General features: G+C 37.5%; 1 protein-coding gene across 1 annotated transcript in view; it reads left to right on the plus strand.

Annotated features, from left to right (window-relative positions):
• The window catches only part of LOC104082259 (interphotoreceptor matrix proteoglycan 1-like), a gene marked incomplete at its 3' end in the record, with an annotated part of 35390 nt that overhangs the window by 20414 nt on the left and 2228 nt on the right, over positions 1-12748 (plus strand). The window contains exons 5-10 of the mRNA XM_009585315.1: positions 755-822; positions 1812-1903; positions 4896-5042; positions 8048-8106; positions 9902-9922; positions 11321-11574. Of these exons, the coding sequence (XP_009583610.1) occupies positions 755-822; positions 1812-1903; positions 4896-5042; positions 8048-8106; positions 9902-9922; positions 11321-11574 (641 nt within the window). The remainder of the gene's footprint in view (positions 1-754; positions 823-1811; positions 1904-4895; positions 5043-8047; positions 8107-9901; positions 9923-11320; positions 11575-12748) is intronic.

The following is a 12748-nucleotide window of genomic DNA, read 5'->3' on the forward strand; positions in this document are numbered from 1 at the left end:
TTAACCCATGAATATTACATCCAGATCCAAACATAAGCATTCCTACAATTCATAATAATCTTGATCCAGGAATCTGATTTGAAACTGTCATTAGTTTGAAGTGTCCTTATAATATCATAATGCAGGCTGACAACTGAAAAAGAAGACCACCCATCCTCTCCTCACACCAAACCATATGAAACACTTTTGGAACCACGAAATGTCCATTGGCTGTAAAATTAGAATCAGCCTGAAGCCCAAACTACTATCTTGGTAGGATGAGATAGAGCAAAGGAGACAATATGTGGTTTAGATAATTTACAAAAAGTCTTGCTTCCATTTTAGTCAGTGGTCAACCATTCATAGACTTCAAAGAGAAAAAAAGCAGACCCTGTGCACTGATTTAATCTCTGTGACCCCCACCCCTCTGATTGCTTGGAGAAAATCAGTCACGAAACCTCATGAGCAGACTCCTGAAAGGATTGGTAGTTCTTGCTGGAGGAATATATCAAATCAGTATTTTTGTTCATTGAAGAGCAAATACCATATTGAAGGAGAGGAAAGGAAATATATATAAACTGTTGAATATAAAATATGATCTACTGTTCCACTGCCTATTTAACCAGGTTATCAAATATTCCATTAGAAATAACTTCTCTCATTTAAAGTACACTTAATGTAGGGGTCATTTCTACCTTTTTTTTTTTTTTACACCTTTGCTGTTGCCAGTACAGCATGCAGATCATTAAATCACTCATTTCTATTTGATTGATAGGAAAGATGAAATATCCACAGAGAAAACAGGTGGCAAAAAGCTGGAAGACATTCCTTCCATTTCTACAGGTAAAATCAAATCTGCTGCTGTGCGTCTGCCCATTAAATAGAATTGCTAAAAGCAGTGATTCATAGATCTTAGAAGGCTGTAATTTAATGAATGCAATAGAAGCATGACAAGTTCAGTGAAGTACAATGAAAATGCTTTAGCAAAATAACCTATAGGAAGCATTTTTTGATTTCTTTACAGCATGTCTGCTACTCAAATGTAGCATTCCAGGTTTGTTTCACAGTCTTTAAATGCATATATTTTCCTAGTTTCAGGAGAGTAGAAAGTAGAGCTGATTTTGTTTCAGTTATGAAATAACATTTAGACTGTCAGCTGCTGCATTCTTTTAGTCAAAATAAGCAAGCGGATGAAAATGAAGAATTACTTTAACCAGAAAGTCACAGTGACGCCAAGACTTTACTTTGAGCAGATTATTCCAATTAGAATTACCAACACTCTTGTGTACTACAGTTCTTTAAAATAACGTTAGAAATTTATGCAGTGATAAAAATGTGTAAATATGAGCATTTTGGTTCAAGGACAAAATATCCTGCACACATATTTTTATGAGGGCCAAATATGACAGAATCTTATTGATAGCAACTTCCAGCATGGTAATTTTGTCCCTAGCTGGAAAACTCTGTGAAAGCCTCTTGCTAGTTTAAATTGAGCCCTAAAGAAAGGTGGCTATCATAAAGACAAAGATCTTGATTGGCAAAATCAAGCTTAGACATTTGGTGATATATAATGCAGTATGACAGGAAATGATAAAATATTATTAATTTACATAATTTCATTGATGCATAGTCAGTGCCATTTTTGCCTTCAGTCACACACATGCAATGTTACTGATGTTTTGACCTGGAAAGAAAGGCCATCTATTGTATAAAAAGTAGCAGCTTTACCCATGCCATAAGTCATGATGAGGTGACACCTGACCAACAGAGAAAAGGGAAGATTTTTGATATTCAAACCTGTTCTTGCCTGATTTTACTTTAAACCCCCCCAGGCTCCCCTGGCACATCCCTCTCTCCATATGCACCAGTATCTAACGGCACGCTGCTCAACGAAATTGTTAACGACACGAAGACTCCTGTGAAGGTGAGGGCAGCCTGTTTTCCTATCCCACTTTTTCACTCACCTCTTCTTTTTGAGCTCAGCTAGCAGAAAAGAGAGGGAAGCCTTATAAACACTTAGTGCTTATAAACCGTGAGTGCTCCCCTCTGTTACTGCTAGTAAGACTGAAGGGTTTTCTTAGCATCTGTTGTGTACTGGAATAGTGCATGATGTTTCTTGCGTATGAGGTAGAAAGTATAAAAATATGGCAACCAGCTTTTAGGCAGAGTCTTCATTCTTTTAATGAGGGGCCCATTGCCTATTTTGCAACCTTGTTCTTCATTAAACAATGTAAAAAGGCATACCTTCTGAGCTTTCCACAACACAGGCGATAGGACTGGACCTTCTTGCCTTTTTCCTGCCAGAGAGCCAGCTGTCAAACAGGGGATCTCTGATGTCTCCTCAGAGCAGCCATGCAGCATGGTGCCAGGGGCTACCCCCTCCTCCGCAGGTTTACAACAGCTACCACAGGCCACAGGTCATGTCTGAGACAGGGGTGGAGGTGAAAAGAGGGGCAGTTATTTTCCCTGTCCTGGCCTCTGCACCTGGGGGTGGCAGGGAGACGGCCCTGGCCTCAGCTTAGCTCTATGGCTTCATGGAACCTTCCAGAATCTCCCTCTGGAGAGAGACCGAGGCCTCACCAGGGCCCCAGGGCCCAGGGTGGACCCTGCTGCCGAGGAGCACCCAGCAGGAGCCGGCCCCTTGCATTTCCCCTCTGCTTTGCTCTGAGATATTTTTCAATTTCTAAAACATTTGCCCTTCTAGAGCAGCTCTGGGGGTTTTTTGCTGGTTGTGCATACTGGCTGTAGGAAGAGGCTCATGCCGCCTCCTCCCCACTTGGGTGAACTCAAGGTCTCGGTGCTGCCACCGCCAAGAATTGGAGGGCAGAAATGCTGGCCAAAACCTCACCCATCACACCCCTGGCAAATTGCCACCATTCTCCATCCCACCTCTGCAAGCTTCTCAGCTCCAGCACAGGAATTGCACCAGAGTGCTCCCAGTTAAATGCTACTTTTACTGCCCAGAATGATTACATCCTCAGGATCTAAGAAAACAAAATAATCTTAATATCCTCAACTGTCTATTAGCTACCTGTATCATAGCTGTTGGAGTGAAAGAGCAGATAGAATATGAGGAAAAAATGGTTTTAAAATTTCTTATTTGTGATGTTTGAGATGTACTGGGAGATTGGCATTAACCAATTCCTCCATGTTATAGATCTCCTCATTCTTCCTCGGCCCAGTACTTTGTGACCAGCTCCCTAAAGGCTGGCTCCTCAAAAGTCATAGGGCAGCTGTATAGAAAGTGCATATTCCTTAATCTTCTGTTTATATGATAGAACATTACAGAATGTTCTTTCTCTAACTGATGAGCCATATTTTTATACACAACACAAAACATACGTTCCTCTAAAACTGAGGCATCCTAAGGAATGGCTTAGCAGAGCTGAGTTATGCAGAATCAATGGGTGCAGAAAGTGTTCTCTCCTGTTTCACTCGTTCTTTATTATATTAATGTCTTATTTTCTCTCTTATCCCCTGACACACCGTAATTGCACGTAATATTTCTTGTTCTGCTTATTCTTGGAAGCTATCAAAACCTAGGTGTTATGTATGGAACAGATGTCTCTGGCAGCCTCGTGCCAACCCACCTGGCAGGAGAAGTGGAAATCCCACCTCTCTGTGGGATTCAGGCTGATGAGCTTGCTGCTCTTTTGGGCCACTTTCTTCTTGATCATTGTCTTGCTCTTGTTGTGTTTGTTTGTTTATCCAAGGTATAAAAAGCCTGGCTGAGAGTTGAATTGTCCTTGAGCAAATAAAAATATTAAAAAGTGTTTAAAGAATACCCAATATGTAAGTATTGCTTACAAGTATAAGCATGCAATGTATATGCAGTACATGCAGTAAAGAAAAACTTGTGTTCCAAGACCTTCGTATTTTTAACAGGCAAACTTTATAGAACCCTGAAAGGTTTTCAGAAAAAAACTAAAGGCTTTTTTGTGTAATAAAATACATTGGCAGTGGAACGCAGGGATGGTATCTGTTAACATTAGTAACAAGATTTGTGACGAAGGACTGAGAGATTGGCAAAAGGCAGGAGTTTCCTAGGTGGCCTCTCTGCATCCCCTCTTCAGGTAACTTGCATTCCAAGACTTGAAATTTGAAGCTCAGCTCTGTTTGTGAATAAGGAACAAGGGATACCTTCTGATGTTAAAATTAGCAAATGTGTATTGTTATATCTAAGATAAGTTAGGAAATCTTTCCGAATGCATCCATAGTGGCTCTCCTCCTTGTGGCCAGCACATCATAGCCTACAAATGAATTGGTTTTTGCAGTTTAGCGTTACTAAAGGGAAAAATTAGTAAGTGTATGCCAAAACTGCAAATAGTGCCGGGAAAAACTAAACAAAACAAGAGTATTTTTAATAGCAGTAAAGTCAGCTGCATAGTAAAGGTATAACACAGGTAGGGCTAGTTCTACTTTATTATTAGGAAAAAACCAAATGCAAACGTCTGAACATGAAACAGTAACAGAGAGTCTGTCACTCTGCTCTGGTTGACCATGGGTGTTCTGAGGGTAGGATCCAACTAGCTTTTAGCATTTGCTTGTCACTCTCCTTGATGTCACGCACTTTCCTCCAAAGTGGCAAATAAAGCTATGTGACTTTAATGATGATGGAAGTAAGAAGACTTGGAAACAGTCTGTGTGCAAGAAATGGCTTGATTCTCTTCATCACCTTCATTTATGTGTATCAAAGGCAACTCTCAAGTCACAGTAGTAGAAACTTGTTTGCAAAGGCAGAAGAATTAAACCAACAGATGTGGCTAGGAACTCTCGCCTTTTGTAGGATATGGTTCAGAAAGTTACTTTGGGGACAGGCTTAAAAAGGAACCCTTCTATATATCAAATACTGAAATGTGGGGGAAAAGCACTTAGTTTTATTTCTCTCCTTTTTTTCCTCTCCTCTTCTTTTCCAGGAGCTGGGAACAAATACAGTCCCAGAACTGCCTCTGGAGCAAATGGTAGAATTCAGTGTTACTCTCACTGATCAGGAGTACACAGCTGAACTTAATGATCCCAACTCCCCACAGTACCGACAACTCGCTGCCAAATTTCAGCTACAGGTAAGGAGGCTGAGTGAATGCCAAAATGTTGGCTTTGTACCTTGACCAAGATTCATAATATGAAACTACCTTTACCATGAAACAGAACCAGTATCTACTGCACTCATTTAAAATAGATAATTCCTGTTGTCTCAAGACCTTCAGTTTTCCTTCATGTATAGCCAGCTTTTCCCCTTGTTCAGGCCATCTGTTCAGCCACCAAGCTAACAAGCCAATGTCTTCGTCAGCAGTAGAGCCTCAGATAACTGACGAACAGAGTAACTTTAGGAATATCATTTGGGCTTATTCAGGAATTCATGGACAGTACTTTGTCATAATTTAATTTCTACAATAAACTTAGTAAGAAATGTAATATAAATGTTAAAAGTAATTAGTTACTGTTGTCTGAACTATTCTTCAAAGGGCTTCCAGTAATTTTGTTGTGCATTACCACAGTTTCTGTAAGAAGTGGAACGTCTGTGGTGTTTTCATATAATTAATAATATTAACTCAATGTTCAGCTATCAGTTTAATAGATAGCATTCCTTAGCGCAAGCTATTTCATTATCATGGTTCAGTTTCAGATATGCATAGAAAAATGGTGAAGGATGTGCTGGCAGAGCTGGTAAAAAGTGGCTTCTCTGGAGATTTCCAGTATTATCCTCACACAGAACTGCCTGCAGACTTTGTGTACTACACATAAAATGATGTAATTCATGAATCTGACTTTTAAGTTATTTCAGTAATTTCATTAGTAGGAGGGGGTGAAATGCAAAGTTTCTTGATTGTTAAATTATTTTCCATTGTCATGAAATTTTATCTGTCACTTTAAAGAGTCCAGAGCTGTTCTTGACATGCAATGTTGAATTGTAGTCCGATGATTTGTAGTCCAGTACCATGAAATACACCTGACGTGCTTTCCTCCAAAGATAGGTCATGGAGGAGGCAGAGGGCAATCTTGATACAAGACAGTTTTACAAGTGCACTCGAAAGGTGAGAGTGAGGAGACTGGATGCAGAATTAAAACCTCATCCAGCTACATGAGCTCCTGTACAAATTGCAGAGAAGCCCTTGCAAAGCCTGGGGCCATGGAGTTCGAAGCTCAGTTTCTAATTCATTCCAGGACATGGCAAGAGGGAAGAGTTACAGCAGACGCTACAGTGCAAGTGTTCAGAAGTATATCTGTACACCACACTTAAAATCACATGAAAAACAGAATGCAGATTCAGGTGCTTATGCTACTCAGTGAATCAAGATTCGGCTGGCGAAAGTAGGAAATAGGAAGCTACATATGTGCATACAGTTAAAAGAAAACATCAACTTCATTATGATATAAAGAGAATGAAGAAGAGATTGAACAGAGCCCGTGCCAAGAGTCAGCTGGTAGAACATGGCTAAAATGGGATTCAATTGCCTAAACATGAACATCTGGTGCCATTTTAGGTGCCTCAGGTCATCCAAAGCATCTACAAGGGCCTCTCAAATATGAGAGAGCTGCACTCTTTTGAGCCAGCAACTAAGCAGAAGATGACCTTAAGGCATCTAAAATGATAGTGCTTGCCTAAGTTTAGGAAAATTACTTGCATCCCAGTGACTGAGGCCCTTAATCTCCATTACTTTCAGTGACCATTAGTCACATGAATAACATTTAAAATCTTCCCACGGTCTAATTGTTACTTCTGCACCACTTTTATTAAGTCAGACCAAGCTCAAAACGAAGTATTTACCTCAGCTCCTTTCCTACTGTCCTCTTGTGGGAGATGGGCAAGGGGAGCGTAGATGGTAGGCCATTTTCTGCTCTAGACTTCAGCTTCTCTTCTGCTTGCTGCAATGAAAAAGACATCTAGGCTGATACAGTGTGGCTGATACCTGGTATTGTGATAATATACTGATCTTCTGCTACTTCTTCTTCACTTAACCTACATAAGAGATGCAGAGAAAGCTGTGGGTCTGACTGCCCATTCCTTATCTGTTCTGACAAACTCTCACGCATGAATGAATGAGTTTTAAGTGTATGCTGGGTTTGTACAGAATCATATAGCTAAGGAAGAGGAAAGATCTCCACATTAGTTCATATACTTTTTAAGTGATATGATGAATTAAAAGGACTTGATTCCTCAAAAGGCTTTTTCACTTCTTTTCAAGTGCTAAATTTCCTCAACTCCACAGGCTTTGCTCGCAGATGAAAGGCTTAGATGATGTGTTGCCTGGTACTTAACATGACCAGGAAGTGAATCAGAAAGGAACTGTGGGACTGTGTGTTTAAAAAAAAAATTCCTTTCCTCTGGTATAGTAGATGTACATAAAATATTCCATTTGACTTATCTGTATAAATGTTGCTACAATTGGAAAAGACCAAAAGATCAATCAGCTGGATCTCAAAACATTGTTAATTCTTGAGGTGCTGATAAAAAAGTTATTATCCTAAGGGCTGAAAAATATATACAGAATTCACCTTTTCTGCTCATTGTTTATTCTTCATATTGTCTCTTCTATTCAAAACCATGTAATTGTAAAATTGCTTACATTAGAATTAAAAATATATGAAGTTGTTCTATTTGTACAAGACAGGTAAAACTGTTTAATTTATAAATGGTTTGTCAAATAATCAAATCCATCTGCATTTGGCTAATATTTCTGAATAATTAGCAATTTACAGTTAAGGTGACTTGAATCACAAAATTATTCATGAACCAAAATTGCTGAAAATAAAAAAAAAAAACATTTGATTCATATTGTTTGACTTGCTCTATTATGAACTAGATTATCACTGATTTACATAATTACATTACTAAAAAAAGCTGTATTTTGTACTTCATTTTGCCTATTAATGGGTAATATAGGCAGCATATACAAACCAAATATTGTGTTTAAGTTGAGCAATGATGATACCACAAAGAGGACAGTTGAGACTGTTTCCTAAAGCTCTTTCTGAAATATGAAAAATACTGTCTAAGTTGTCAACCTGTGCGTGCGTTTTAACCATAGAACTTACACTGAATTAATGATTTTATGTTTTTCTATAGATGCAAAAAATATTTGAGAAACTTCCAGGATTCAAAGAAATTCATGTATTAGGATTTAAGTAAGTAAGAAAATGGGACTCATTTTTCTATTGGCTACTAGGATTCTCCTCTTCCTTCTCTCCCTCCAACGTGAAGAGACCTATAAAATAGTAGGGTGTGTATTGCTATAAACAGAAAATAGATTTTTGGGAACAACGCAGAGATAATATGGAGAGAAGTGCAAACACATCCCAAGTGAGACTATAAGGTTTTGAATTACTAAGCAGAAGAAGCTTTGATTCCCTGAGGGGTGTAGTGATCAATAAATCCTTTGAAATTTTTTGCTAGCAACATTTTATTAAGGACTTTCTTAAATGACAAGGTAAATAGAGTTAGGAGTATGATTATTTAGGTGGCTACTTTTTTGAGTGTGGATCCTGTGCCCTTCATAGATCATAGTGAAGGTGCCTTGGCAAGAGAAGGTTGCAGGAAGATACATGTTCACAAATACAAAACTTTTCCAATAGGTGTTTCCCAGGTGTTTCAAACAATTAAAAATGTTTCATTTTTTAATAGATTTGTGTTCTGTTTTGCCATTTTTTTTTTAGTTTTAGCTTCCTTGTATGTTTACTGCTAATACAAGCTACTGTGTATTTTTTCAATAGAGAATCTGCAGGGGAGGGGGGATCAAAAGTGAGTATTTGATATGGTTATGCTTCTATAGGTAAGAAAACATTATGTAAAGAATCAAGAGAAAAACAAATTACTAATAGTAAGAAATAACATAAAATTGAAAGGGAATAAAGAGCAGGAAAAAAGACATCAATTCATGTGGGCTTATGGCACAGCATCAGGAATATTCAGTCCTTCTAGTAATATTTAATACATGTGGAAGAACATTCATATTGCAATGCAATTTTAACAAGAGCATACTTCTTCCTAGCTTTTCTCTCTTCAAAATTGCTGGGGAAAAGGAGAGGGAAGAGCAAAATAGAGTGAAAATTAGTTGCTTACATTTTGACAATGAAAGTAAGAAAACAAAAAGCTGGCTACTGCAGAACAGAGAAAATCTGTAGTAGCATCTCATAGTTACAACATGTAATAACTAACCTCTTTCAGTTGTGACTCCAGGAGATCTGGGATTCATTTCTGTTTAGTATCTTGGTCTTAGGAGCTGATATGAAAGTACATCCATCAATGTGGAAGACCAGGATTGCTTCCCATCATCTAGCAATTTAGTTAGCTCCTGAGAGTTACAGGTCAGTAAAGACAGGTGTTAATGCCCATTCTCCCTTAGCCATATTGTTACATATATTAGCAGCATTTCCCACAAGGCAATATGGAAGGACAACATTAGAGATATGCTAGAGAATTCATCAGGAAAATAACAGGGCATTATATCACAGGAGGTCAACACAGGCATGTCTTCCAGAGGTAATTAATAGGTCAAGTTACCCCTGTGACTAAGACCTGAGTAGGCACCATGTGTGATAACAGTAATAGTTGCTACTACTGTTACAGGTGTTCGTTGCTACCATAAAGATATAGCTTAGCAATGACGGTGGTCAAATTGCACCGTTTGGAGTGGGAAATAGGAAAGCAGATATTTCAAACTATCAAGGTAAAGTAAAATTCCTGTTTCCCCACTCAAAACATGGAGATTCCCATTATTTGAAAGGGAAAAAGTGAAATGGTGGAGAGTAGGCTGTTATTTTCACACAAAGATAAAAATTATAGATGACACATAGAAGATAAGATAAATTGTCAAAAGATGTTTTTGATGTACAACTGATTGATTTGCCAGTATACATAAATCTTTGTTTTTCTTTCTTTTGCAATCCTTTATCACACCCTTTCTTCTGTGATGAAATGAAGACAGAAGAAGGAGAAAGATGGGTAATTTGTCTGTAATTCATGATTAAGATTAATCATTTTATAGACTATTAGATGTAGATAGATACATCAATAAATGTTCTTCATCTTGATGTGACAAAACAAATTGATTTGTGTTCTGCCTAAGTACAAAATCTGTGATATAAAGCAGCAGGGACAGCTTTTACCTTAATCTGAAAAGTTCATGTAATCAAATTTTGTCAGGATCTCTCTGAAGGAAAGAAAATTGTTTGACCTAAGAGAATTCACATTCAGATGACTAAAGATCTCTATCAGTCATAAAGTGAAAGTGAAAAAAATAGGGAAACTTCATATTTAAATTTTCTTCTTTGATCTGCTGTTTCCTAGCTGTATTCCCATATACACATTATCTTCAATAAATATGTAGAATTTCATTTGTTATCTCTATTATCAGGCCAGAATGGCAAAGAGACCAGTTACTAGCTTGATAAAATGCAGGGAGCTTTTGACTGGTAATACAGCTACAGAGTCTGTTGTTGTTGCTTGAAAGTGCTGCTGGGGAATAATTTGCCTAGCAGTTCCCAGAATTTCTTTTACTCGTAGTTTAAAAGGAAGAATTGTCTAATGCTTTTCCTGAATTCTTGCAATGTCATGTAAATGTAAATACATAGCACATACTAGATAAAGTGAAATTCCTCTCTCTCCAGTTATTTGATATTATAAAAAGCAACATAGTGGAGTACAAATATTTTACAATGTACTCATTATTTTTCATTTTAATTAGGTGAATTTAGCATTTATGAAAAGTGATGTATTAATAATTGTGAAAATTTGAGACCTCTGTTAAACAAGTACATCTAGGGAGAAGCTATACACGTTTATTTGGATTTGGAAAACCTAACTCCCATTGTGAAAAGTGATTTGCTTGCCACATTAGCTTTCTTTCTTTCTTTCTTTCAAAAAAGACTAAAAAATTGCCCCAGATGTGATAGGATTTTTCGTTATTTGTAGTTTTATGAGCTGTCTAATCCCTTTTCATAGGTTCCTGTATAATTAATAGGTGATTATGGCTTCTAGTAACCCCAGCATGCATTTATGACTGTTTGAACCAATAATCAATGACTTCAAACTATATTACCAGTTCTAAAGATCTCTGAATAGTCAGGTTAAACTAGATTATGTTAGAACTTTTTTATAATTTTCTTCAATATTGGAATTTTTATTAAAAGTTATGCACAGAAGAAAAAAGTTTTAGGTATAGCAAAAGTAATTTGAAGATGGCGGTCTCATTAGAAAGGAGTATATCTGCATTATTTTTACAGAAGATAATATGTTATGGTTGCATATATTTTTGCTTGTTTGTTTGTTTTTTTGTAAAATCAGTCCTCAGCCAGTAACTGATTTTGCTGCATTGGGCATTTTTGCATCTTCCCCTTGCAGATCAAGCAGCACTATAGCACGATATGTGGTAAACTTCGAGAGAGATGGCTCAGAAATCAAAAGCACAGCAGATGATATCTCAACTATTGGATCTAATAAGGTTGAAAATGAAAAAATTCCACTTTCTCCAAAGGACGAGAGGGAGATATCAGCAACTAAACTCACAGTAACAGACCTTCAGCAACTGGTTGCTATAGCACTCCACGAAGACCAGTCCCTGCCAATGGACCTTGGAACACTTCAGTTTACTGATGGTCAGTAGGCAGGCCGGTGCCCGGCACAGGTCTGAACCTTGCCCTTTCAAACTGATGCACTTTCAGTAAGGTCTCCTTTGCTTCTCTAACAGATAGTTTTCATTTGATGTATCCCGTTCTCCTAAGTGTTGCATAGCATTCAAAGGATACACAGATCTAAGTTAAATTTTATAGCAAAATGTACCTTCATAATTATACATCCTAACTTCGAATCATATTGGGGGATCTATTTTTCTTGGTTGTTTGTTCAGAAAAGCTGGATATTTTGCACACTGAGGCAAATAAGAGGAGAAAAAAAAGAAGAAATACTATGAATATTCACGATATCATTTTAATTTCCTAGTATGGACCGTCTCCTTTCTTTAACAAGACAAAAAGTGAAGGCTTCCTTTACCATAAATTTAGCTCTCTGAAAGCTAAGTTTTGATTGAAAGCAAGCCCTCAAACCTCCCAGTGAAGTCAGAGAGACAGACACCTTAAAGGGCATTTGATCCCAAGCTAAAATTGGTGGTGTGAATCGCACTGTAAAGGTGCATTTTGCTCTCTGAAACACGGAGTGTGTATGACAAGACAGTCATATGTGAAGACCTCCAGCAGAAGGTAGAAGGGCTGCATCCTGTTCAGTAATCCAGCTAATAAAAATCCCCTTCTAGTCCATCAAGGATTTTTTCAAAGCTAGCATAGCCCTAATTTTGGGAAGGTGGGTTAAAAATGGGGAAAATAATTTAAAATATATTTTCATGTGTATATTTACCAAAACAAAACACACACCAAATTTTAGCTGTAGTGTTTCATTTACAAACAGCAGCATTTTCTTGCCAAAAAAAAATTTAGATGAACTAATACTTTCTGTAAGAAAAAAATGTTATATTTTAATGTAGATTAAAAGTCCCAAGAAAAAATTTCATGGATATAGAACACTTTAATAATAACAACTATTTTAATCAACTTTTTCCCACTAGTTATTTCTTATAACCAGTTTTAGAAAAAAAGCTTGCATGCAAGTATGTTTAAAGAGCTCCTTTGAGGGGGTGAAGGGAGCAACTGGGCACTAAAGCCAAAACGCTGAGAGTAACAATGGTGTGGACTCTGGGTAAAACTGAAAAGAATTTAGGCTTAATGAACAACACAATATAATGAGTCATCATAGCCCATGCGGATTTAACTGAGCGGT

This window comes from Fulmarus glacialis, unplaced genomic scaffold (genome assembly GCF_000690835.1).
Source record: "Fulmarus glacialis isolate BGI_N327 unplaced genomic scaffold, ASM69083v1 scaffold43159, whole genome shotgun sequence".
Classification (NCBI taxonomy): domain Eukaryota; kingdom Metazoa; phylum Chordata; class Aves; order Procellariiformes; family Procellariidae; genus Fulmarus; species Fulmarus glacialis.